Genomic DNA, 27,759 nt, shown 5'->3' on the forward strand with positions numbered 1-27,759 from the left:
TCCCTTTCTATTTCCTTCTCCTCCTCCTCCTCAAGCAAGAGGAAGGAAAGAATCAGCACGGCGGTGAAGGAAATGGGTGCGCACCTCATACCTCACCGGGTCTGCGGCCCGAAGCCTGCACATGCCTGCACGCATATGTGTAGGCATATGCACATCGTCAAGCCAGTAGTTTATGGTATACCACTTGGCCACGAACAGCAATCTTCACGACGTCGTGTGAAAGTGTACGGCGTTACGGTGGACTTGATGCCTGAAATTGAAGCCGGTACTGGTAGCAATAAGCGATCACAACAATCACATAATTAAATATTCCCAGCGCTCGAGAAATTCAAGTTTCGCAATGGGATACTAAAGAACCACAAACGAGAGAGAGAAAGTAAGAACGGAGGTGGGTGGGTGGGGAAGAAGGGGAAGAGAACTTAGGTACGTACAAACATTTCTTTTGTACTCCTCATGACCTGCCACCGTCAATCTCTTTTCCCCCACCCTGTTCGTCAGCCGGTTTGACCCACGCTTTGAAGAGCTAGTTTTGCTTCTTGAACCTTGGAAGCAGCACCGCTTATGTGGGGCGCTCCGTATACACGGTTCAGAATTCGTGCGCGCAACAGATGGCAATTACGCTGCGCTGCACACGGCTGGGCGATTGCGTGGCGGCGACGGCTTCGCGCGCGCGTCGGTGACTTGCACAACGCGAGAGCGCAAGCGCGCGCTCGCGCGGGCGGTTTCTGGGACGCTATACACCGTGAACCCCGTCACCGAACGAATCTGCTGGACACGCATGCACGGCGAGAGAGCCGGTATCTCGAGGGGGCGACGACTGCGACGATGACGCCGCCGTACAGCGCAGCCGCTGGAGCGGCAAGGAGGAGCCGGCCGGCGAGAAGACGACAGCCCTGACCTCGAAGTGGCTTGAGGAAACAGGGCTGCTCCGTTGCGCCACATTGCTGCCCGCCGCAGCCGCCGCCTGCTGCTGCACCATACTCACAACACACGCTGTAGCGAGCTGTGCTCCCGCGTTGCAGGCAAGCGTCGTGCAGCTCCTCCCATGCGGCGGCGCCGGGGACGCCGAATCTGCGTAGCCCATGTTCACGTCCCTGTCCGCGGATAGATTCCTCGGCGGCCTGGTATGTCTGCAGCACCGCTGCATCGTGTGGTGCGCTACGAGCATCGTTCGCCTACTTCGTTCTTTTTTTACGATACATGGGCTGCAACGGTGATTGTGCGCTGTTTTGTTGATTCATAAGTAGTGCGCCGAGCCCCACGTTATGCACTGGGTTTCGGGCTCCCTGTCAACCGGTACCACCCAACGGTATACGGCTCAATGTATGTGGGAGTTGGAGTGGACTATGGAGTAGGACGTCAGGGGGCTCAACCCTGACCCACGGCAGCTAGAATTGCATGCGAAATGCGCAATCCTCGAGTGTTCAGACTAAATCTAGGTTAAAAAACTGCAGCTGATCAAATTATAACCTTGACCGTGGAGCTGTGACACTGACAGTAAAGCATTGGAATGTTAAAGTCTAAACAGTAAAGTACAGTATTTCCCCTATTGATATTGTTGTTTTGCTTTTTGTAGAAATGTTCGATATGGTATAGCTGTCACTTACGACAGCCTCGGTATTTTGCTTAGAAAGTCGTAAATGTAAGTGGCAATGTGCTAGTTAATCAGTGGTGTAGTTGTCAAAACTCAAGTTTTTCAAAATTAGCATGGCTCCACAAGTCCGAAAGCAACCGAGCTGTATTCAACTGGACCAGTGGTCTTTCTTTTTCTCTCCATCGCTCTTTCTCTGACACCTAGGATTTTGAGTAAAAGGTCATCGTTATTGAACACAACCTATAGAAAGGTTGAGGTTGACGAAAAAAAGTGGGAAGTGGCATTTCGTTGGTCGCAATACTTTTTGCTATTTCGGAACTATAAGATACCTTCTCTGAAGTAAGAGCGCCCCACATGACATCGTACCCGGCATTACATTGCTTACCGGGCTGCGTGCACGAAACAATAAGCTTGCTCTTATCCGAAAGCTCTGGGAATATTTCCAACCGCAAAATCATGCCCACAGTTTCTTTTTTTTTTAAATGTAGTCCTGCGTAGACACACACACACACACACACAAAAAAAAAAAAAGAAAGTTCCAAGTGCATTGATATCGCATCAGCACGCGCCGCACCAAACAAATTCAGCAGTTGCGCAGTAAATATGCACGTTACGCGATAGCCTCCAGATGACCCCGATGCTTTGCTCTGATAGTATATGCTGCGAGTGCCTCAACTTCCCATGTTTACGTTTAACAAGGTCAATAACGCGCGCTTACCCTATTAGAAAATCTAGGTCATCGGTTTCTCGGTGGCTGCCAGGTGGTGGCTGCAGAAACGTTTTTATTTAGTATTCGAGTATTGGCCTCTGGGCCTTGGTTTGCCTCTGTCCCCTGCATCGATGCGGAAAGAAATTTTCTGCTGCCCTGTGTCATCACGCAAATTCTATGCAGCCATAAAAGCGGTGATTGATAGATGGTGCTGGACGGCGCGGTCTCTGAATAGTTGATGCGATGGTGTCAAGTCACCGAAATCTGAACGCAAATCTGAACGGACGTGGTACGTAAACTCAACGGTTTCGCCAAGCATATTTGTTCTTTAGCAATATACAGTGCAAATGCCACTTCCACAGTATCAACAACATCCGCAAGAGAGCTCTGTCTCACGTGCTTTATTAATAGTTTATTTAACGATACCACGAACCCATTGGTGTGCGCGTATTGTTTCTTTTTTGAAATGCGTAACGCGAACACCCACGGCGTGTCGTTTGTAGCGAATTTTTTTCTTTTTTTTAAGGGAGCCACGCAAGCCTAAGTTCTTGACATCTTCTGTTCCACATGTCTGCAACTCAACCTGTTCTCCTAAAACAGATAACGAGTGAGAAATGAGCGAGACGAATGAAGGGACCCGCGAAGCTCGATTTTTTGTTAGTCACAATATATACGAACCGTGATACAGAAGTTCTATAAACAGGGATAAAGTGCCCCTAAAAGGCTGGCCTACGTTTCGATAGGTGGACCTATCTTTGACAAAGGCCTTTGACAAAGATAGGTACACCTATCGGAACGTTGGCCAGCCTTTCTGACGCACTTTATTCCTATTTATATAATTTCTATATCGCAGCGTGCTACACCATATGCCCCTCGCCCCCCTTCTTAATTGTGTAATTATATGCGAAGTAACAGACAAGGAAACCAGACAAAGATTCGGGGAAGCTAATTGTTGCGTTTATTTCAATTCTAGACAATACCAGGTAAACTGAAACGAAAAGTTGACGGAAGGATAACATGCCAGCGGACTTTCCGCGTTCACCGCCTTGGCCATGAGCGACTCTGGCTAGCACTGCCAGGGCCGCTCTTGTATACAAAACCCACAAGAAAGCGAGCTAGAGGATGGCCAGCGCAGCTGCATAATTGGTAACGCACTGAACGACTAATGCGGATTGCGCGGGTTCGGTCCCCACCTTTGGTAAGTTAACTTTTCGTTTACTTTTCCTTTTTTTTCCCTGATTATTTCTACATTTAAATTAACCGAGGCGATTATCATCCCCTACGCTTTCTCTGTATTTATTGTCTGTCACTACTTTATGTAATTTGTCTTCAGCATAAGAAAAAAAAAATTGAAAACGAGCCTTCAACAAGTTTCACACCTTGTACAAGTTTCGCAATGAAAGTCGTCGTATACAGGTTAACTTAAAAAGCGCGCCAGAAAAAAAAAAAAACGAAAAAAACGAAACTCGCCCTCGACTTTGGAAATCTGCGGTTGCGCGCTCGTGCTTAACGTAAGAGAGCGAGACCGCGACGATGAGCAACTTCGTGGGCGTATTATTACAGCGCGGACCAAGTGGACAGCAAAAGAGGATCCGCTGCTCTCCACAGCTGCACGTGTACAAGCGCCGTCAGATGACGGCGCTTTTTTTTTGTTGTACGTCAGGAGAGCTTGGGCAGTGAGGAATGCCACCGCCCTTAATTTTCTACGGCAAGTTCCGACTACGCCTCTTCCTGCTCTTCTCGCATGCGCCTTCATTAATGACGCAAGCTCTGTTATCGGTCGCCTTTGTCGTGCCTCGCGGTTTCCGCAAAATGACTTCCGGCAACACTGTGCAAAAACTTAAAATAGACTCGGCTGTAGGGACGCCAACGTTCTCAAGTGGTGTAGCCGCTACAGCACGGACGCTGATGTCTGTCTGTGTGTGCGTGTCTATATATATATATATATATATATATATATATATATATATATATATATATATATATTATAGTATACACCGTTCGTCAGGTGGAGGTATCATCAAGACCGATCTGGAAAGTAATCCCTGATTTTAAGTGTACATACCGGTATAACAATGTCTCAATGCTGACAAGAGACTCAACATGACATAGTAGCGGTAGCATACTCGCGTATACCTTTAGATATCGCATCAGCATCTGCACCGCTCTCTTTTCTGGAGTCAAGAAGGCTTAGCACGTGACCAAGGAAGTAGACAGCGGCGCTCTCAATTGCATAGCGCCCCGGACATCTCTGAGGCGCAAGGCCTGCCTACGTTCCCGAGAGTAGAACGGATACATCTTCGGCAGTTTTCGGTTGGAAGACAGTTTTGCCTTTTTCATGGGACTTTTTTCCACCTGGAGGATGTCCACAGGACTAATTTGAAATAGTTCAAGTGTCCTTTTATTGTACTATTGTATGTGTCGTAGCTTTTTAATGAATTGCTGATAAGTTATGGAAAGGACACAAAATCTGTTGTAATAAATTTGACCTGGTTTAGCTTCGTAAACAGAGCTGATAGGATACATGCATAGCAGCAGTGGAACAACGACGACGATGACGAGACCAACAACCAAACGACTGCAGCAAGAAAAGGGATATCGGACATACTTCTTCCAAGACTTGGCCTGGACTTAACAAAACCTGTTATCCTTTCGTTTGGCCTCCACTTTGTGATTCAACCAGAGGGACGTTTGCTCCCATGTCCAAAATTATATTATGGAATCCAACCTAATGCCCTGCTAAATTCTATTTTTTGTGTATTTTTACATTACTGATTATTCTTTCGATCTGAACTTACTGAATTTATTTTACCAGATAATCTTACGTTGTACGGCACTAAGTTCATAGGTGTTCGGAAATTTATTCCTCAGTATAAATTGGAATAATGCATCCATTTCCTGGCCGGTCCCCCATAGCGGGTAGGAACCACGTAGTTGATTGGAAATAAGCACACATGACATCTGAAAGGGCGCGTCTAGAATTGTGAAATTATTCTGTTCTCAGAGTAATCCTACCAAGACTCGAAAATGCGGGGACGCTGTCTAAAGACTTTGTTTGCAGTGCATGTTGGAAGCGCGCGCAGATAGCTGAACGCCGACAGCACTTTTATAACGTAACTGTGGATACATGACGCGCGTGCTCCTCCGGAAATTAAACTGGAATCGAAGTCTTCTTTCTTTTTTTTTTTTCTGTAATACATGACGAGGTCCAGATATGCAGGACTCCGCTGACGCGACTGAGCGTCTCATGCAGGCATTGTATTTGCTGTGAGCAACCATGCAGTCGAGGACGCGGCACCGAAAGTGACGAGATCCATATACGAACGCTGTCGTGCCACGACCGGCTGTTGCAGGGGGCCGCACTTCTCACTTATGCGACTCGGATATGAAATACGGCGAACCTTCCTGGAGCTGGTACGCACATGCTCGCCAGAACCTCACGCGGAAACGGAAACTCTATTTGGCAAGCCATCATTACGAAAAGCTTCTCCAAAACGGTACACATAAAAGAAAGGCGGCACAGCTTTTTATTTGTCCTCTTTTTGCGTCTCGTTTTTCACATTACGTGCACGGAAATCCGCGTGTCGCCTTCCTGAAGTGTTTGATTGTTTACTGGAAGAGGAAAAGTCGAAGCACCACGATAATATGAAGATGGTCTGAGCGCGAAAAAGAATACACAGGAAAAGCGACAAGCGCTCGGACTGACGGCCGTCTAGTGTGTGCGCGCGCATTGTTTCATCAACTCGGCCAACAGCGGGTTCTGATGAAAACATGTTGACGCAGCGACAACTAAACACGGCCTCAGGCGTAAAAGTGCCACTGATGTGCGCTTTAGTCGGCAAAGACATAATCTGAGGGGACACAGTGCTGTATACCCAGTCGTGGCTGTCTAAATAGCGTACACTGCAGGTACCGTAATCCTCCTCCCGTTGTATTCCTCAGCGAACTCGCCTTTTCTTGCCTCGGTCATCTCTGTCATTCGGACGCTTATCGCTGCTCTAATGAACTTGGCGATGAATTAATCGTCAGCCCGACCAACGTTTCAGTGCCCCAGAAAGTACTGATAATGCCAATCAGCACATATTTGATAATTTCGCACGGTTGCCTCAAAGCATCTACAATGCTAAAAATTTGTGCGCCATGTTTTCCACTTCAGTCAATCACATTGTCATTCATACTAAGCTTTATCTTGACATGTATAACAGTTCTGAATTTCAGTTACAGCTCCAGCGAGCTCTAAATTAAGCGCAATTAAGAGAACTTGGGTATGGTTACACACAAAGCGTGTAATTACTTATACATACTTATATTTCCCCGCACGGGACGCTTGACATGAATAAGATACTCCCTAAATTTCAAAGCCCTAGCTGTCATGGTTCTTCCAACAAATTTTCGTCAAACATTTGTGCGTCCGCTTTAGAGCGTACATTCTCCAACGCGTCTAGACGCAACGATAGCTTCGCTGTAACATAAAGGTTGCTTCAATATGTCACACTTCTAAGTGCTAAGCGGCGGTCGCAGCTGCAAATTGTTAAAGGTACACTAAACAGAAAAATAATTTGAGCTGTATTAGTAAATTAGCCTTCTACAGTACCGAAAAGTCGCCCTTATCCAGAGAGGAGGATCGGTAAATCCAGAGACGGGTGACGATGCCTCCTGGAAGTTCCCGCGTCGGTCAGCCATGACGTCATCGATTTTGATGGTGCCTGCTTTGGCCTTGTTACTTTTTTCAGTATTGGTAATGATCGATTGCGTTGTGTTCTAAAGGAGCCAGAGAACGGACTTAGCAAATTTCGAGATCATTTAATGCGACACAACGTCCCAAATACGATCGGGAAAGTATTGTGAACTCCATGACGTCACACTGACGTACAGCGCCGAGCTTTCAACGCGAAATTCAAAAAGAGGAATTTCAGCCTTCAATTTCTCTTCTACAGTGGAAAGAAGTAGTAGCCGCAATTTATTTTTCTATTGAAGCTTAAATAAGCAACAAGGATATGCAGGAGAAGGTCCCCTAGTCGACGACATGACAGTAGTAAGAACCTAGCAAGAACCTCTTACTACAATATTGGCGAAGAGAGAGCTTAGGAAGGACACTTTACCAATCTAATCTGGTTTAATGTCCCACTTTAGTGTCCCTTTAAATCGATGGCTTTTTAAACTTCCAGCTGCAGGTCCGCCGGGACGCCGCCGTGCACCTCTTCGCGGCTGCCTGCTTGGTGGCGCTGTGGCGATGGCTTCCCGGGGTCCACGAACGCGGCTGGTCGTACGCGCTGTGGTGGCTGGGCGCCCTCCTGACGCTCCTGGCGCTCACGCTGCTCCTCGGCTGGGCGCTCACCACGCTCCTGCTGCCCAACGCCAAGCTCAGCCCTAGGGGCAAGGCCGTGCTAGTCACAGGTGAGCCGGGGCACGCTTCCGAGAAAGAGGAAACGAGAGTAGAAATCACCGGAAATGTCAAGCTATATCTGCCAGGTAGATCTGTTGATATGTGCTGATGGGACACTTATCGGTTTGGTCCGTTGCGATATTTCACGGTTAATACTGGGAGGCCTATGGGTGCTGTGACGTATGGACATACCGGTGTGCACTCGGAATTTTCCCGGAAGGTATCGTTCTACCACCTGATATGCTGGGGGGCCGGCGTCTCGTAAAGCGTTACCCGTGCTGCAGTTTTTTTTTTAAAGGCCAAGCTTTCTTTGCAGACTCTCCCGGAAATGTATGACCCTTACTGCAGGGTGGTGTTGCTTTTCTTGTTCAATAGCTCATACTTCAAAAAAAAAAAAGTCACATGCGTGATGGTGGGGTCGAACCTCGGTCACCCCAACACAGCAGACCGATGCTCTCAGTGTTAGGCCACAACCGCCGTAGAGCAGCAAGTTGGTAGAAGTTCATCTTATAATAATGGGCTTATACTGTGCTATAAACACACGGACAACGGAAGTAGAAGTGGACAGTCCACTTTTGTACGCTTCTACTTCTGTTGTCCGTGTGTTCATAGAGCACTATAACCCGCTTACTACAAGATGTGCGACCGCACTTCTTTTCTTCTTTATTGAATAGGAATATCAGTAATGCCTAGCAAAAGTTATTTATATTAAATTTAAACGCACGCATGAAAACAAACGCACACGTGCTACACACAGTCCAATGAAAGTTCAAAAATAGGGCAAATGAACGCAAGCGCCTGCAGATACGAAAGAAAGGAACTTTCGTGAAGCATTTATTCATGCTATAAATTTGTTAATTTTATTGCTACTCCTTTGGCTTAAAAGAAACTGGTGCACCCACATGTTCTCCCGCGCACCCACGATACACGCGATGTGACACACGTGTCAATCGTCTCAAAGTGATAGTTGGCGCTGGCACGGTATAAGCATGCGCGCAATTGTGGCCTAATGCTGCAATAACTAAACAATGGTCACTGAAGCTTACGGGCTTAACGTCATACCCAGTGCACAATGGAACAAATTCTAGAGAGACATACACTCGATCCAATCTGGCGCGGCAATCACGTTGAAAATGTGTATATTTGGGTTGAGAATTGCTAGCAAACAATTGGCCAATGCCGTCAATGTTACAGCCATTGACCATAGAGTTAAGGAACTGGGCACTGTTATCGCTCAGCGCCAAAGCTTTTGCGCGGTCTTGAGCAAAACAAACGCAATTGAAGTCCCCTAGCAGTATTAGAACCTTGTCGCACCTCAGGTGCGTTTCAAGAGCTTCACAGAAAGCTTGGCGCTCACTGTCGACGTTCGGAGCGTAAATGCAGATAGCACGGCAGTTCAGCTTCGAAAACAAAAAAATGAACAACGAGCAGACTCTTTCCAGACTCTTTCGAATAAATACGGCGCAGCCACCCGATGCGCCGACAGAATGGCAAACGCAGACACCGTATACAAAGAGCGGAAAGAAGACACCATGCTGTCAGTTCCTCGCACAAAGTTCCTTTTGGCACAATGAAGAGGAGATGACGTTTTAACTGGCATTTGTGGAAATTGAGTGCGAAACTTTTAAAGAACAAAAACTTCATAACAGAGACAGCGAAAGAAATGAAAAACTTACTTTCAACGCAGCCCTCCCGCTATACGGTTGAGTGGGAGGAGATGAAACAGAGAGAAAAGCTTATGGCGATCGAAAAAGCCGGTGCAATTCGACACGCGGAAAAGAAAAAAAGAAAGAAATGCATGAGGAACTCGATTTTTTAGTTATCATGAATAGCTTCCAACCAGGAAAATACACGAAAGAAATAAAAGAAGCGAAGCAACAGCTTGGAAGCCTTGATACTGAAAAGTACAAGGAAGCAGTGATAAGAGCGAGGTCTGAAAAATTCTGGGCGGGTGAAACGCCAACAAAGCGAGCGTTACCAGACGAGAAGCGATACGGGAATCAAAAAGAAATACGGCAAATTAATTATAGAGGTGTCGCACTACAGAGCCTGCTGCGATCCGAAACGCGATTGTAGAACACTACAATGAATTGCCTGGGCACAGACTTGAGGTGAAATACGGCTTTCACACAGGATTCTTGGGCCTAATGGCAAAACTCTCTAACGACCCATTTCTTTGACTGAAATCGACTGCGCAATAGAGGAACTCCCGACAGTAAGGTCTCCAAGACCTGATGGGCTAAGCGCTGCTTTTTACAAAGCTTTTAAATTCCACGTCGCCAATATTGTGGTCAAAGTGCTATAGTAGAATCGTACGAGAGTGGGCAAGCCTACCGCTGTCATTTACCTGTTCACGTATTGTTTTGGTCCCCAAGTCGGACGATCCGGAAATACGCTTGTTGGTGGTGTTCTATCGTTCAATAAGCCTCACCAACGTGGATTACAAAATATTCATGAAAATACTGGCCAAAAGGCTGCAAAGTGTGATAACAAATCTGGCTGGACCGCACCAGACGGGTGGCATTAAAGGCCATAGCATAGCAACAAATGTACACGTTGTACGAACAGTTTTGGAATGCTGTGACGTGACCGGCTCCCCGGTAGCAATGATGCAACTGGACCTCGCCAAAGCATTTGACCGGCTATCGCATGATGTCCTGTTTATGTTATTGGAACAATCAAATGTCGGTGACGTCATTTCGACCGGCGTCCGAATGGCGCATGCGAACTGCACGGCGCGAATAATTTCTAACGGTGAGCTCACTGACAGCATCTGTGTGTGATCTTCGGAAAGACAAGGTTATCCGCTGTCACCCCTGCTGTTCGCGGCCTATCTCGAGCCGCTCTGCCTGGGGATCATAAACAATGAGCGCATAAAGGGTTTTAAGCTACAGACAGCACATATGAAAGTACTAGCATATGAGGATACTATTGCTGTATTTTGTCCTAACAAGGAAAGCATTCAAGAAGTTACTGCCTTTGCTCATTACTGCCGCGAAAAACAAGTGTCGTGAAACAATATACCGATAGCGCATGCCTTATATGTTTAATCTTCTGACTGAAATATTAAAAGTACGAAACAATAACAAAAACCTGAAAATGATGTAATTTTTTTGGCGTGGCTGGGCACGACCTCGGGGATTGGACCAGGCTAGAGGCCGCGTTTCTAATAGAAAGACCCGCCGTGGTTGCTCAGTGGCTATGGTGTTAGGCTGCTGAGCACGACGTCGCGGGATCGAACCCCGGCCATGGCGGCCGCATTTCGATGGGGGCGAAATGCGAAAACACCCGTGTACTTAGATTTAGGTGCACGTTAAAAATCCCCAGGTGGTCGAAATTTCCGGAGTCCTCCACTACGGCGTGCCTCATAATCAGAAAGTGGTTTTGGCACGTAAAACCCCATAATTTAAATTTCTACTAGAAAGCTCGCCTTCGTGCAGTTTCCGCCGCCAGCGTTTCCCCGTAAACATTAAAGTTACATAAGCTGCAGTTGCCGGGAAGCGTGAGAAGCAGTCAGGCATCTTTGAAGGCTATCGCGTTCCACTCTTAAAGGCGAATATTAAGCGTCCTCCAAATTTTTATCTGCTCTCTCTGCAAGAGCCCAGGCCATTCTGCTGACGCCTTTCAGGCCCCGAACCAGCGATTCAGACACACTGAGTAAGACCGGATAAGACTGGTTTCACATCATAAAAGCGAATGTCAAATTTTAGATTCAGTTTGCTCATAGTCTGTCTGGCTTGAAATAGCTGTCCTGCAAGTTCATCTGTTTTGTCCGCATTCCTTCACCTGTGACGTGTGTGGTCATTGTGTGCGTGTATGTGCCTATGTATTGGGTGCTTCCTGGAATAAAATTAGTTGCGAGTATGGCGCTCTTTCTGTCTCCTCTTAATTTTTCCGCTGATGTTGAGCTTGCGCCGCACATCGCTCTTAAACTAGCCCAACATAGTACTCTGATAATCCCCCTCCCCACTGACGCCCCTGTAAAGCATGTAGTAAAGGGAGCTGCCACAAAGGATAGGAAATAGCTGTCTTCGAGCTGTAGGAGTTCTCGGTGAAAGACGTCATCGCAATGCCACGGCCATCGGGGCAGCATACCACTTTATGGAAGAAGTAAAGCTAAAAGTAAAAAAAAAAGAAGCGAATAACGAAAGTTAAACGACGCGTCTTATCGCCGCTTTCCGTTATCTTATACCGTGACACTGTAAATGCATTATCCTACGGCTGATGGTCAGTGCTTATGCAATTCTTTAGCGCACTCTCCAATACGCTGGAAATTACTCGTCGGTTCGCACGCAGTGACATCAAAGATAGGAAATATACACTCCGCGTCTTAAGCTATGGTCTCAACCACGACGTCATTCGTCGAGAAGGTTGCTAATTCCTTTGTCTCGAGAAACGCGCTCAGCGACAACTCTGCCCTTAATATAGCACTCAGTTTATACTGCTTGCTTACACAGGTTTACGAAAACAAAAATGTCGATGTTACGAGGCTCCTGGCACACACACTTCGCCGCTGAATCGCCACTGCGGTCTGAAGCCCCGTCCAGGAAGTGGCAACGATTGCGTTGCAATTGTTTTCGCATCCTTTGTCTTTCCTCTGTCATCCGGGACAGCGCGAACCGAGCGAACGCGTTGATGCGCTTCATTAGCCGCCATTTGGGTCGTTGAACGTCGCCGGTTGTTTGGACGGCGTTAATAGCGTCATCAAAAGAAAACCCACAGTACACGCTGATATAAGTATACAGTATATACGCTTCAGTTTGATAAGCGGGAAACGTCTGAAATTAATATTTTCATTCCTGTAAGGTGTGCATGCAGTTAGATCATTTCTTCTCTGTCATATAACTGAGTACAGGATATGACAAGATCGCTATAGGCTTCGTCGCACTGTTGACACAATAGATAGAGCCCCTTCCTCCGTGATCCAATAAGGCCGCAAATTACTTGTGCCAAATGAGAGGGACGGAAAATGTCCGTCGCAGTTGTCTAAGCGATATGCTCTATAGGCTTCCGGTAATTTTTCTCTCCTCTCGTCCTTCCAGATAAGCGATATGTATATGCGTCAGTGAATTCTTTCACAGAGCCGCTTGACTAACTAATCGTCCGTGCGTGTTGCACGCATGGACGGAAAGACCGCTTGCGCGAGGCACGTGCCGGCTTCACGGGGAGAACGAACCCGACAAATGTCAGTGCACGCACTCGAAGTGGTCCAAAACAAAGCGCGTGAATAAGTCGTCGGCGCATAGTTTACTTTATCAAGGTATTCGACTGCACTACTTGCTTAAGTATTTATTAAAGATCTTCTTATTTAACTACCCCGAGTACCCCTGTTCTAAGCTTTTACATAAGTAATGGTCAAGTACACATAAAAAGGAGATAACAAATTTTGAACTAAATCACCAGTCAAAGTTAGTAACATTTCACTAGACGCACTCAGTGCCGAGAAAATGTGTCCGATGAAGTCAAGCATTACTGTTTGCGACTATATTAGCGAGAGCGTCAGTTCTCATGAGAAATGCTTCTTTTTCCGCCGCACTCACTGGATATATATATATATATATATATATATATATATATATATATATATATATATATATATATATATATATATATATATATATATATATATATGTGATGCCCTGCTGGTTAGCACGGACTTTTGGTGTCAAATTCCTGCCGTAGAGAGAGAGAGAGAGAGAGAGAGCTTTCCGATGGCGACGGAACGCGAGAACGCTCGCGTACCGCATAATTCTTTGCTCATCTGAAGATCTCACGCATTCAAATCAATCTGAATCCTTGCGCCACGGTGTTCCTCATAGCCCCTCTGTTGCTCCGGGACTTTAGGCTCGACGAATAACCACGGGAGTCGGTGTGATGACCACGCCGGTTCACCAGGGGCCCACACGCGCCTTCCTATATTCCGCGCTATGCCACAGGCTGTGACCGTGGCTTCGGCCGTCTGCTCGCGAAGCGGCTGGACAGCGAGGGCTACAAGGTGTTCGCCGGCTGTCTCTTCCCGGAGCAGAGCCGCTCGGAACTGGAAGAAGCCAGCTGCTCCGGCCTGCGGGTGGTACCGCTGGACGTCACCGATGACAAGCAGGTCGCCGAAGCAGCGACCCTAGTCGAGCGGGAACTGGCGGGACAACACCGTGAGTTTTCTTCAACGACGAGGCGGGGAGGTTTCGCTATAGGGGCCATACTCGTGTAGCGCTGACATATGTGGCCGGAAATATACCTGCTGAAGTGTTACTCCTGAAATATGCAAATGAGGGCGAACTCTAATGGAAGCGCTGTTCATTGCATTGGCATTAAAGTAACATATAGCTCACTTGCAGACTTTCGTATTGTCTTATCCTCACCAGCCATTTCTCCTTCTAAGTCAGGGGTTCCGGTATACTGTAAACGGTGTTGTAATCGTACCGCTGGCACGAGTTGTTGGGGTCTCGGTTCAGACGCCCGTTATTGCCAATGGGTCGCAAGTCCCAAGGGTAGCGTTGGCCTGGCGGCCTGGGGCACTGGAAGCATCCGAAGGTCCCGGCAAAGCATGAGAAGACTGGTAACAAAACAACTTGTTTATTCTAACATAGCAAAAGAGCGGCCGGTCAGGTCGACCGAATTGGAGAGACGGGAGAGCACGTAACTCAACAGTACAAATCGGAGCCTCTCCTCTGGCGTCCGGGAGCAGCTGCTCTTATACTCCCGGCGTCGCGGTCCAAAAGGGAAGGAGGGAAGGTCACGGGATGAAGGTCACGGGACGGCGCAGCAGGAGCCCACGACGGCGCGAACTGTCGGGCCGAGAGACCTGCTGAACCGAGTGTAGTGACGCATCGCCAACCCTCACCCCCACGACGGCGCGAACAGTTGAGCCGAGAGACGTCCAGGCTCCTCATTCGGGGAACTCCGCTCCCCGGCTGCCGCGCTTTGACAAGCGAGGGCACACACACACACACGCACACACGAAGACACGTGGCACTGAAACACGCCTGGACACGCTTGGCGGGTAGGCGTTGCGGCGGCGTCGAACAGGCCAAAATGTCCGCCGTTTTGAACAAAGCCCCGGCGTCCGTTGCATCCGCGCCGGCATTACCGCGCGTTGTAGGCGAAACGTAACAGACCGCCCCGCCGGGGGAAGGAGATCCCGATGGTCAGGGGACTGCATCCGCTGTCCGGAGGGATGTCGCTCGATGATGCTCATAACCGAAGTTGGGCGTCCTTGGGCGTTTCTTGAGCGCAGCGCACAGAGAAGGCCTCGTTCTCACGTTCAGGTGCACACAGGACACTGCAAAGTGACTTCGGGAGAGTTGACATTTTTGTTCTCGTTTCCGGCAAGCGTTAGAACCACGCCAAAAGTCAACCGCTCAGTCAGCAAGCACGGCACAACCCTCACTAAGCCCTGCCAGGCTCTTCCCCCTTTTATACTGCTGCCTAGTTCCTTACAGTAGTTTAGCAGCACTCAGAACGCGTCCACAAATCGGAAAAATTGCACTAAAAAGCACATCATCACTTTGAAACACTACACAAAAGCAATAAGTTAAAAAAAAATCCTGCCTCAGGAAGAAAAACATCAGTAACAAGCAATTTTGAGGCTGATTCCCACGTTAGGGGCTTCGACTTAAGCCATCGGCGTTACCGTTGAGACTCCCCTTTTTGTAACGCACCTCAAAGGAATATTGTTGCAAAGCGAGGCTCCAGCGCAGGAGGCGGCCATTTTTGGGAGAGATGGTCTGCAGCCATTGGAGAGGGCAGTGATCCGTCTCAATGATAAACCTCGAGCCAGCTAGGTAACATGACAATTTCTGAACGGCCCACACGATACACGCACACTCTTTCTCGGTGGCGCTATACGCCTGCTCACGACTCGTCAGCTTACGACTAGCATACAGGACGGGGTGTTCTACTTCTCCATTTTCCCGTTGGCACAGTACAACGCCCATGCCTCGCTCACTAGCATCACACTGAACAACGAACCCTTTTGTGTAGTCGGGCGATCGTAGCACAGGCTGGCTTGTTAGGGCGCTTTTTAGGGCGCTAAAAGCTCTTTCCTTCGTCTCATCCCAGACGACTGTTTGCGGCTCTGTCTTTCTTAGAGCATCCGTCAAGGGAGCCGCGATATCAGAGTACCTGGGGATGTACCTCTGATAGTAGCCGGCGACACCTAAGAACGACCGAATATCGGTCTTCGTGCGCGGTTGCGGGAAGTCTCGCACAGCGGCCACTTTTATTTCAGAGGGGCGGCGACGACCCCGACCAATCACGTGTCCGAGGTAGACAACCTCGGCCTGTGCTAACTGGCACTTGGGAGCCTTGACTGTCAAGCCCGCATCGCGCAGGCGGGTTAGCACTGCCCGCAAGTGCGCCATATGTTCCGGCCAGGATGCGGAGAATATCGCTACGTCGTCTAGATACGGTAAAGCGAATTCTTGCTGTCCCCGCAACACTTTATCCATGAGGCTTGAAAAGCAGTATGGCGCGTTCTTCAAACCAAAACTCAAAACTTTAGGACGGAATGTCCCCATTGGTGAAATGAACGCCGCATACCTACTAGCCTCTTCTGTAAGTGGAACCTGCCAATAACCCCTGACAAGATCTAGGGTGGAAATAAACTGAGCGCTACTCACTCTCTCAAGGCGCTCCTCGATGTTAGGGATCGGATAAATTTGATCCTTAGTGATGGAATTAAGCCTGCGGTAGTCGACGCAAGGACGAGGTTCCTTGCCCGGTACCTCAACTAAAATCAAAGGGGAGGTATAATCACTCTCACCCGCTTCAATAACACCGAGCTGTAGCATTTTCTTTACCTCAGCCTCCATAATATCGCTCTGGCGGGGTGACACCCGGTACGCCTTGGATCGTACTGGCTCTGGGGAGGTAAGTTCTATGTCATGAGTAAGGACAGAAGTCCTACCAGGCCTCTCAGAGAACAGACCTTGAAACTCTTGTAAGAGCTGGTGTAGTTCGGTTTTCTGCTCAGGCGACAGCGATGCTTTACTTATTAAGTCACTAATGACTTGATCGGTGTCTTTCCTGTTCGTCACTGAGCCTAGTCCCGGAAGCTCGATCGGAAGCTCTTCTAACTTTCCCGCATCGGGAATTTCCTCTCCAGTATCTGGTGCCCTTAACGCTACAGGCTCAATTTTATCCCGTTCGGGCGTGCTCTGAATACCAGCTTGCTGCGCCTCTGACCCTTTTTCATCGTTCAACAACGTCGGTCCCGCAACTACCGCCTTTGCAGCGAGCTCCCGAACCTTCGATCTGGTTAAGGCCTGAACGCTAGCCTCACCAAACAAAAGCCCCTTCTCGCGCAGGAGGTGATCGGACCTGTTCGAAAATAGGTACGGGTACTGGGGGGGCAGCATAGATGACACTGCGGCCTCCGTCTCAAGTGCTCCGAAAGGTCCTTCAATAAGCACTTTTGCTACCGGCAGACACACGCTATGAGCTTCCACTGCTTGCTTGATCCATGCGCACTCGCCCGTGAACATATCGGGTTCTACGTAAGAGGGGTGAACGACATCCATCGTAGCTGCGGTATCGCGAAGCACTCGGCACTCTTTCCCGTTCACGAGGAGGTCTCGCATGTAAGGCTCGAGAAGCTTCATGTTCTCGTCAGTGCTGCATATAGACAAAAACACGACTTGTGTTTTTGTTTCTGGACACTGCGCCGAAAAGTGACCCGGCTTCTGGCACGTATAACAAACGCGCGCTTGCCTCATCTCGAACCGCTTTCTGCGTTCGGCTTCGGTTGCCGCCGTCTCCTTACGTTCGGTCGGACACTGCGCCGAAAAGTGACCCGGCTTCTGGCACGTATAACAAACGCGCGCTTGCCTCATCTCGAACCGCTTTCTGCGTTCGGCTTCGGTTGCCGCCGTCTCCTTACGTTCGGTCGGACTGCTTTCACTCGCATCCGAACTACGTGTGTCCCCCTTTGCTCTCATGGGCGTGAACTTTGGCCTCTCAAACTTGGAGCCAAATTCACCCTTTTGACCGTCCTTAGCTCCGCGAGCCCGACGCGTCACAAACTCCTCGGCTAACTCAGCGGCTCTAGCCACCGTACTAACGTCTGGCCTATCCAAGACCCAGTACCGCACGTTCTCAGGTAACCGACTATAAAACTGTTCTAGCCCGAAACACTGCAGAACTTTCTCGTGGTCACCAAACGCTTTCTCTTCTTTGAGCCACTCCTGCATGTTTGACATAAGCCTGTACGCAAACTCAGTATATGACTCACTTCTGCCTTTCTCATTTTCCCGGAACTTCCGACGGAACGCCTCCGCTGACAGCCGGTACTTTTTTAGCAGACTTGATTTCACTTTGTCGAAATCCTCTGCCTCCTCTCTCTCCAAGCGAGCGACTACGTCGGCCGCCTCGCCGGGTAACAAAGTGAGCAAGCGCTGTGGCCACGTTTCCCGAGAGAACCCCTGCTTCTCGCACGTTCGCTCAAAGTTAACCAGGAACAAACCAATGTCCTCTCCAAGCTTAAACGGCCGCATCAGGTCAGTCATTTTGAACAATACTCGTTCTCCTGCACCGTGTGCCTGACTTCCATTACGAGCGCGTTCCATCTCTAACTCGAGACGCTTCATTTCCAAAGCGTGTTCGCGCTCTTCTTTTTCTTTCTGTTCTTTTCGTTCACGCTCATCTTTCTCTTTCTGTTCTTTAAGTTCGCGCTCCTGTCTTTTTGCCGTCTCCCTCTCCTCAATGGTCTCAAGGCATTCCGACAGCTCGTCATCCTCAGCTTCTAACTCAAGAATAGCCCTTAGCAGTTCTGGTTTTCTGAGTTTGTCTGAGACATCCAGACCCAACTCTCTCGCAAGCTCCAACAATTTCGGTTTGCGCAACGACTTCAAATCCATGGCTGCTCTGAATGCTGCTTTCTCTACTGCCTACTATTGTCTTGCCGCAAACTAACCCGGCAGCAACGACAACCACAATTACCAGCTCTGTTTCTAACACTAACAAAAGCCTGGCAAAACTCAGAAGAAGAAAGTCCCGCACTCACCAAACCTCGCAGCCAAGACTTCAGCGCAGTCGTTCCGCTGCAGGCAACCAGTCATCACACAGGGCTCGTTGCGCTGCTCCCGGATGGTCGTTGTGCTGCTCAGCATACAGTCAACCGCATCTCTTCGCTGCTGGCCTCCGTTGTCGCGATCTCACCGCTGGCAACCAGATGTTGTAATCGTACCGCTGGCACGAGTTGTTGGGGTCTCGGTTCAGACGCCCGTTATTGCCAATGGGTCGCAAGTCCCAAGGGTAGCGTTGGCCTGGCGGCCTGGGGCACTGGAAGCATCCGAAGGTCCCGGCAAAGCATGAGAAGACTGGTAACACAACAACTTGTTTATTCTAACATAGCAAAAGAGCGGCCGGTCAGGTCGACCGAATTGGAGAGACGGGAGAGCACGTAACTCAACAGTACAAATCGGAGCCTCTCCTCTGGCGTCCGGGAGCAGCTGCTCTTATACTCCCGGCGTCGCGGTCCAAAAGGGAAGGAGGGAAGGTCACGGGATGAAGGTCACGGGACGGCGCAGCAGGAGCCCACGACGGCGCGAACTGTCGGGCCGAGAGACCTGCTGAACCGAGTGTAGTGACGCATCGCCAACCCTCACCCCCACGACGGCGCGAACAGTTGAGCCGAGAGACGTCCAGGCTCCTCATTCGGGGAACTCCGCTCCCCGGCTGCCGCGCTTTGACAAGCGAGGGCACACACACACACACGCACACACGAAGACACGTGGCACTGAAACACGCCTGGACACGCTTGGCGGGTAGGCGTTGCGGCGGCGTCGAACAGGCCAAAATGTCCGCCGTTTTGAACAAAGCCCCGGCGTCCGTTGCATCCGCGCCGGCATTACCGCGCGTTGTAGGCGAAACGTAACAACGGCTAAAGAACTGCGTGAGCATGAACTTCGCGGTCAGGGGGCTAATTGTCATCTGAGGTGAAGTTCATATTGATTGTATTTAGCCGATACGAGCAAGCCTACACGTATCCTGGTGGGGTGGTAAATAAAAGCAGTATAGATGATCATCTGTAGTGTTTCTGCATTACTGATTCTCTAGAGCAAATGCTAAAACAATGTTCTTTTTACTTTTCGTTAAGTAAGAATAGAGTATGGAAGCGTAATATTTGAGTTGGCTCTTGTTAAATTTCGATGACAAACCACTGAAAATTTGAAACGTTAAGATAATGGCTTCAGAAGCAACATATGATGAGCCCTAACGGTTGTAATTCCCCCAGGTTTACCAAAACAGCAGCCAACAGTGATTCAAATGTGGCTCCTGCTTGGGATGTTAGCACGGTAGGTCTTGGTAAGTTATATCTTCCCGTAAGGTATGTGTCACCGTAGTCACATAATGAATATGACTGTACGAATGATGGTATTTATCTTTTTATTGCTAGAAACCGTTGCGTTCATAGCAACGTGCATGCAGAGTCATGCATGTTCCGGTAAACCTTTAAAACGTGCTAGTGCCGACAAAGCTTTAACGTGCTAATGGACATTTAACTTGTTCTTTCTTTCTTTTTGTTGTTCCTTCGTACTCGTGTTTCATGTGCAACATCAGCATAAATTGAAACGCGATCAGGAAATAACCGTTCAGAACGCATGATGTGCGTAATTACATGGAGGTGCGAGGTGCATTCGGTCTGTGCGGGATTCTAAGCATGGAGTATATAGCCCCAATCAAGTGTACATTCCGAATTCTGAATTAAGACACTGTTACAAATGCAGCTGGACCTGGAAACGTAACAACCCATTGGAGTAGTTTCGCAATTCATCACATTTGAATCTGCGTGATAGCACACGCGCCTGATGATTTTAATCGTGTGTGCTGCGGTATGCACGTCGTTTCAGGAACGTACAAACAGTAACGCTCACTCGTGGGCTGTCGCGCACGCCTCGGCATTTTGTCGCGCAGAACTGTGGGGCGTGGTGTGCAACGCCGGCGTGAACATCTTCACCGAGTTCGAGTGGACGACCCAGAAGGAGGTCAGCTGGATGTTCGACGTCAACGTGCACGGCACGGTGCGAGTCACGCGGGCCTTCCTGCCTCTGCTGCGCCGCTCAAGAGGCAGGCTCGTTTTCGTCGCCAGCTACGCAGGTCAGTTCACGAAGAAAGAGAAGTCACGGTTCGTTTTTGTACAACCTGCAATGGAAGTGTCCGAGGCAGTAGCCTAGCGGTGGTCGGCAGCAGCCGACTACCCACATGTAAACCCACACGGTACCAACTTAGAGCATTGTACGGGCCGAATATACCGGCCCGGCCCGGACCCCCATATAAATCCCGGGCCCGACCCGTGAGTACATGAACGAACGCAGTCCGGGCTCACCGATGGAACTTAGTCTATACATGCCTCAAACCTGACGTTGCCTCGGTGGTGTATTCTAAGACACTGCAGAATACGGCAGTACCCATCTCACGATGACTACTGACGGTAACGCGTTCGGCATTGAATCAATATATGCCACACAACGTATTGCCACCGTCGAGACGAGTTGTGCATGGGCCGTGTACTTCAGCGGGACTCCTCTTTCGCGCTTCCCTAAGAACACTCGGCACACTGAAGCACCGCCGTCCCGAAGCCGGCGCGTGACCTCCGAAATGCGTGGTGCGCCGGTGCGCGCGAACCCCTAGAATCGCGTCATGCGGCAGTTGGGCTCCTCGCTCGCGCTTCTTTCTGGACACGCTGCACCATCTAGTGGCGCTGACTAGAAGTCCGCGCATGGCGTCCAAGATGAGAAGCGTGGCGTACCGATGCCTTCCAACGTTGAGAATTGTACTCTGGCTCCGCGCACACTCAGCGGCACATACTCAGTGACCCAAGTTGCCGAGAGGTTCATTGAAGAGTGGCACATAACCAGTGAATTCATGGCGCAGTTCGCTAAAGCGCTGGCGTGCGAAGCGTTCATTGAAAGCGGGACATGCCCGGTACATTTTTGGCGCTCCATACTAAAGCGTTGGGTTGCTGTCCTTGAGGAACCCTCGTGGCATCGTGGAACCCTCGATTCCGCTCAGCATGAGAGTAATTTAACGGATCGTTTTCGTCATTGTAGAGCGGCACATTCCCAGTGGAACGTGCGTAGCTAATCAAGTTGGTCTCGAAGGCGCTCATTGAACAGCGGAAAAATCTTACTGGCACCTGCCCAGTAATCCAAGTTCGCACGAAAGAGGTTCATTGAAGACTAAGCACAGACTGAGGGGAATATACACAGTGCTCCAAGTCGTCCTCGTCGAAGAGTTTTTTTGAACAGCAGTACGTACCCAGTTCCGCGTCTACAGTGGCCTACGTTGGCGGGAAATAGATTCTTTGAAGGGCGACACATATGTACACATTGCCGCATACTCAGTGACCCAAGTATGTCCGATGGTTGGTTTCGAACCCTATTACCTCAGCCCTGGCTATGGCAGAGCCGATTAGGCGTAACGTGAAAGTGATTCATTTGCTACATAGCGTGGAACACGATGGAGCGCTAACGAGCCCGGTCTCACGCCTTGCATGAGGGTAACTTGGCTTCGGCGTTATTGCAGCCAAACGCAACCCTTCACGCGCGTGGCTATACGCATGCGCATCGACACCGTGACAGAGCGATGGTGGTCGCACGAGCGCCCATTTGGTGTCCTAATTGCCATTACAATAAAATGGCTCTTGTCAATTGTTCTTACAGCAAGAAAAAGCTTAAAATTTATTAGGTTCGAGAGCAGCTGAATGTTCTGAGGCGCATATTATAATTTAGGCACAAAAAAAGATTAATCCGGGAAACGCACTGACAAACCATCACATCTGGACCCATGGCGAAACAATTCTCATGCACTAATTTAAGGCTCACGAAGAACACTACGAATACTGTTAAGGCGCAAGATATGTATGCGTACTGCGGTAACCATATATAGAGCAATCGTCAATGTGGTGCATAAATAAAAAAGTGGCAAAATTATGCAACTGGAATGAAATAATCGTATCGAGAGCGATGAAATAGAGCAATTGCAAAATAAAAGACAGCAACAGCCAGACCGTATGAAGAGCATTCTGCAGTATTTTCTTTTTCTTTCGGTAGAGCGATTGTTTTCTAGCAACAAGCAAAACAACAAAAACAATGAGAAAGCTTCTTGCACAATCAAATCAAGGAAAATACAATTAGAATTTTTTAATTTTGTTTGCTGATGTAGTTGACAGCCAGTTTTTCCAAGTTGTCACTTTAGCCTTACACATAATACTTCGAATCTACACAGATCGACGGCATGTGTTCGAAGAACCGACCTAAGGCTCATCAACGGGGCTTCAAGCCCGGCCAGGGCCCGAAGGCTTCAAGCACCAAGAATTGCTCTTTCCGACCCGGCCCGGGCTCTTGGGCCAGCCCTGGCCCGTGCAGTGCTTTGTTTAGGGGCTTTAGTGCTCTGATACGAACAGTGCCCTCTGGTGGAAGCTGCGATCATCATCAGAGTGCAACACGCGGCACGCGCCGCGCATGGAACGTGGCCAGGAACCAAGATCAGCGTCTCTTATACTTCAACGCCTGATAATGCAGTACTTAAAGGAAGCTATGCGACTGGCGTCAGCCAAGCGGCAGCTTGATCATGGGAACGCACGTATCTCTGCATGGGTCGCGTGTTCCTTGATGTCAGAGCGCACTTTACACAGTTTTGAGGTCCAGACAACGCCCAGTAGTTCTCCCTACAGTGCGCTGTATCTTGAAATATAATGTAGGTGGCCCGGTGCTCTCGTTACGGACTCTGCTGTGAACAGTTACAACGAACGACGACGCACGCTGTAAACAGCTCGAAAGAATATGATGGGACTTCAACAACAATGCCATGAAACACAATGACTTTGGAGCGGGGACATCAGCACACGTGTCATCTGTTTTCTTGTATGCCGTGCTGTTCACAACATAGACCGTAACGAACCAGCCCAGGTCAACACTTTCCTGGTAAGAGATGAGCCCGCTCAACTTTGTTCCTGCTCCTCATTGAAATCGACAGGTCGTCGTGCTACGCCGGTGACATCACTTCTCAAAGGTGCTGAATTTTTTGAAGTTTTTGATTAGGCTTTCTCATCGTGGTACAAGACGGTGCACTGATTTCGAATCACTTAATGCTGGGTGAAAGCTTTCTTCTTCTTTAAGTATGGGAGTTTACGTGTCAGAATCACGATCTGATTATGAGTCAGGCCGTATAGCGAGGGACTCCGGATTAACTTTGACCACCCGGTGTTCTTTAACGCCCACCAGAATCTATGCAAACGGTTGTTTTCGCATTTCGCCCCCATCGAAATGCCGCCACTGTAACCGGGATTCGATCTGGCGATCTCGTGCTTAGCAGCCCAACACCATAGCCGCTCAGCAACGATGGCGGGTGACGCTTGTACACGTCCCCTTTTGCTGGTTGCTTCAAGGCCACGAAGCCGTCCCCGCAATCATTCCTTTCGCACGGTCACGCACGGCGGAAAGAGAAAAACGACCCTCGGTGTGAGCAGCTGCGAGAAAAAGCACTTCGCGTGAGCGCCTTCCTTTTTACAATGCTCTGTTTCCGCACGCTTTGCTTTATGGGGACCTATTTCTCAGAATATGCTCGTGAGCTCTAAATTTTATCCTAAATAAAAAGCCGCGCTGCACTCGCGATTTCAAGTAATGCCTCTTTAAGAAGGTGTCGTGTTGTTGGAACGAACTTGATCTCGTTTAGTGCGAAAACGATGTATCTCAGCCTGCTCTCGATGAAATTTTAGGAATTTTTATTTCCGTAAAAGAAGCCGTGCGTTTACGGATGCCAGGAAGGAGAGATTGCGGAAAAAAGGATTTAGCCAGAGCTAAACGCCTCTAACTATGCGACAGCACGCTTAGATTGCGACGTCTTGACAGGTGTGCGCGCGTGCGTCGCAGGTGACTTTGCGCACTCTCATTGACCAGTGACGTGTCTGTGCCTCGTATCTCTTTTGCGATTTTGTGCACACTGTGACGCGACCGCGTACGCTCAACACACGTCGAGTTTTCTGTTATATACCTCCAAGGAGGTGTGAAGGCTTCCTATAATGTTATAAAGAAATTAGTGGCCGATGGTGGCATCGAGCCTCTGTCTTCCAGCGCAGCAGCCTAATGTTCTAACCATTAGGCCACGATCGCCCGCATGCTTCTTTAGTTCCAAAGTCGCCCTTTGAAACGTCTGGCACATGCCCGTTTACCGCATTCTTCCCTCAAGACAGCTAGTGTTTGAAACGCAGTTACAGTACACTGCCTTCGGGATCAGCCCACATTTTTCTAAAGACGGATACCTCAGAAATGGATATACAGTCGGCTTATAATATGATATATATAATTAAAATAGCTTGTGACCTGTTCTTGTTCTTTATTTCACTATATTTGTGTTCCCATTGTGTAGCTTGTGAGAAAGGGTATTGTGCCTTGTCTACTACCGAGTTTCTCCCGAAGTGTGTAACCGAACTTGCTTCACCAGTGCAAAGTAGGTCATGCGTAATCGAACTGAGTGTGCGCCCTATACGCATTGCTCTCGATCGTCGTAAGTGTCGAGGTGTTATAGTCCCATTTCAGAGCAATAAGATTTTTTTTGTTCGGTCTCGCAATGGGGAGAAGAATCACCGCTGCACATGACCACGTATCTTCAGAGCCTCTTTAAGCATAACTTGACCGAATCAACGTGACCTTTAAGATTAAAGATGTTATACTCGCAAGAGGTTGGAAACAATACACTAATTTAGTTGATTTTTTTTTCCCAATTCTGCGCTGTTGTTACGCGAAAGACTATGGTTACCGTTCCACCGCGATATATGTATGTGCCGGCGATATCCAGTTGACGCCCTGAACCAGTCACACTGACTTCGGCTCCGGACTGTGAAGCGTTCGCCTCGTGTTCTTCCTCTCACGTGCGCAGGTCGCGTGGCTCCCGTGTGGATCGTGCCGTACGCCATGACCAAAGCCGCCGTCATCGCACTCGCCGACGGCCTCAGGCGGGAGCTTGCCCAGTGGGGCGTCGGAGTGTCGACGATCGAGCCCACCTACTACGTGTGAGTGCATGCCGCAGCCACAGATCGGCGTATAATCGGCTAGTCCGGTAGCGCTGGCGTCATAATAATAATAATTAAAAAAAATGCGGACGTTTCAATAGCGCTCAGAGCAGCTGCCACAGCGGTCTCCACATTCGGTCGCCCCCCTTCCTTTCGCAGGACCGAGATCAACCCGCGCGTGGAGCAGGACCTGCTGAAGCGGTTCGCCGCCGTCCCGGATCACGTGCGCGCCGCGTACGGCGAGGACTACGCTCGCGACCGCTGCCGGGCCATGGTTCGCTTCCTGTCCAGCGTGTCTCGGTGCGAGCTGTCCGAGGTGGTGGACGCCATGGCGCACGCGCTCACCAGGGCGCGGCCGCGGCGCTACTATCGCTGCGACGGCACCGCCGGCTGGCTGCTGGCGCTGCTGCTCTTCAACCTTCCGAGCATGTTCGCCGACGCCGCGGTCGCCATGACCTGGAAATCGCGCTACGCGCCCGATGCCCGAGGCGTGCTGCAGAGGGTCCGCAGGCAGGAAGACAAGGTCGCCTAGGCCTCCTCCGGCTCTCGCCAGCGCGATATCCCAGCCCCTTTCACCACCTGTCCCGTAGATAATAATTATTTTGTTTGCGGCTCATAGTACATTCCGCAGTTGCTGATCTCCGCCGCTACGCGTCTCGTCAAGAACGAGACGAGCAAGTAAGTCGACCCGCTACGTCGTGAGATTAAGGTCTCAGATAAATAACAGCCGCACTTCGCGCGGGACAACATTATGTGTGTATTTTTACCTCGACGTTGTCAGGCGGAGGTATGTTTCGGAGGTTTCACGCCGCTTGAAAATCGCGCTCATATCACGGAAAAATTGCGTCGTGGCGTCCTACGCCAAAAAGAAGTCGGTCGAGGTTACTCGTTTTAAAGGAGGGTCTGCTAATAAAGGGCTTCAGATTTGATACGTAAAGGTGACCCAGATTTCCTTGTGGCACAATTCGCAGTGAGTGCCAACAATAACAGATCAGATGCGCCCCGATTACAATGCCTGGGAAGCCGTTCTATAGCTTGTCGTCGTGATTGTGCGTGGCGCTGAAACTATCGGCGAAGCACCCGGAAATTCTTAGCCATCCTACCACAGAATAACGCGTTCCCGCTGTAAAATAAAATACAGAAAGAAAATGGATCGCGGTCTTACTGTACTAATTGGTTATTTGTGTTTCCTTGAATTGAAACGCACCCCACTTGTTGCCTCTACGTTACGCCACGAGAGGTTCACGTCAGTCAGGCAAGTGATAACACGGAACGTTATCTGCGAAACACCGCATACGCGCTTAAAATATCCCGGCATCGCCAGTGGCAACAATGGAGCGCCATGATCTCAGACCGCGATTGGCATACGAGTGAATCAGACAAAGCTGTACTGAATAGGGAAGCATATGAAGATGGGGTTTCTTCTATTTAAAAACGCTTGGCTCACTGTGATACGAAAGCAAATTTGACCTTGGTACATTTTTGCTCGCTCGCTAAGTACATGTTTGTTTGTCAAATGGGTTTGTTTGTATGTGCTCTCTATTTACCCAGTGAACAAGGAAAAAAAAGATAACTACGTTGTCAACAACGTTTAAGGGAATGTATTGTCCACCGAGTTTGTTTATGCATACACATTGTTAACTATGTGCAATATTTACCGGCAACTCCTCACAGCACACATGCTTTTTTCAAGTCAAAGAAAGCTGTGATCGTAGCTTACTTACTTAAACATATTTTTTTTTGCGTTACCGAGAAGCGAATTCTGTATTCTTTGTTTCCCATTTCTTCACTTTTGCATTTGTTGAAATCGCGGCACGATGCTTATAATAAGGCTGAAGTGCCAGTATATTGTGCAGTGATGTGCTTATTTGATTTTGTGTGTGTGTGTGACAATAAAAGTATGCTTCGGAACAATATACCGCGTGGTTTTTTTCAGCCCACGTCGACTTGACAAACGCTTGCGGCTGTGCTCTTACTTTAGTTATTAGGAAGTTTTAGAATAGGGGCCCCAAACGTTTTGGGACCCCAAAGAAATAGCGTCGAAGCCACTGCTCATGCGC

At 49.1% G+C, this 27,759-nt stretch overlaps 1 protein-coding gene across 1 annotated transcript; it reads left to right on the plus strand.

The window, feature by feature from the left end:
• The first annotated feature begins 499 nt into the window (after positions 1-499).
• On the plus strand, positions 500-27,615 carry LOC126537116 (retinol dehydrogenase 5-like). The gene is made up of 6 exons (XM_050184264.3): positions 500-1,124; positions 7,472-7,700; positions 13,626-13,838; positions 20,602-20,784; positions 25,567-25,699; positions 25,859-27,615. Exons 1-6 carry the CDS (start codon positions 1,083-1,085, stop codon positions 26,229-26,231), a joined length of 1,173 nt encoding a protein of 390 aa, XP_050040221.2. The 5' UTR covers positions 500-1,082; the 3' UTR covers positions 26,232-27,615.
• Positions 27,616-27,759: the final 144 nt, after the last annotated feature.

Source organism: Dermacentor andersoni, chromosome 4, assembly GCF_023375885.2.
Source record: "Dermacentor andersoni chromosome 4, qqDerAnde1_hic_scaffold, whole genome shotgun sequence".
Lineage (NCBI taxonomy): Eukaryota > Metazoa > Arthropoda > Arachnida > Ixodida > Ixodidae > Dermacentor > Dermacentor andersoni.

Bases quoted from the DNA above. Each gene is read 5' to 3' on its own strand.
- LOC126537116 (XM_050184264.3), top strand. From the start codon at position 1,083: ATGTTCACGTCCCTGTCCGCGGATAGATTCCTCGGCGGCCTG. The intron at 7,701-13,625 runs GTGAGCCGGGGC...GCTATGCCACAG, and splicing joins CAAGGCCGTGCTAGTCACAG to GCTGTGACCGTGGCTTCGGC. The intron at 25,700-25,858 runs GTGAGTGCATGC...TTCCTTTCGCAG, and splicing joins ATCGAGCCCACCTACTACGT to GACCGAGATCAACCCGCGCG.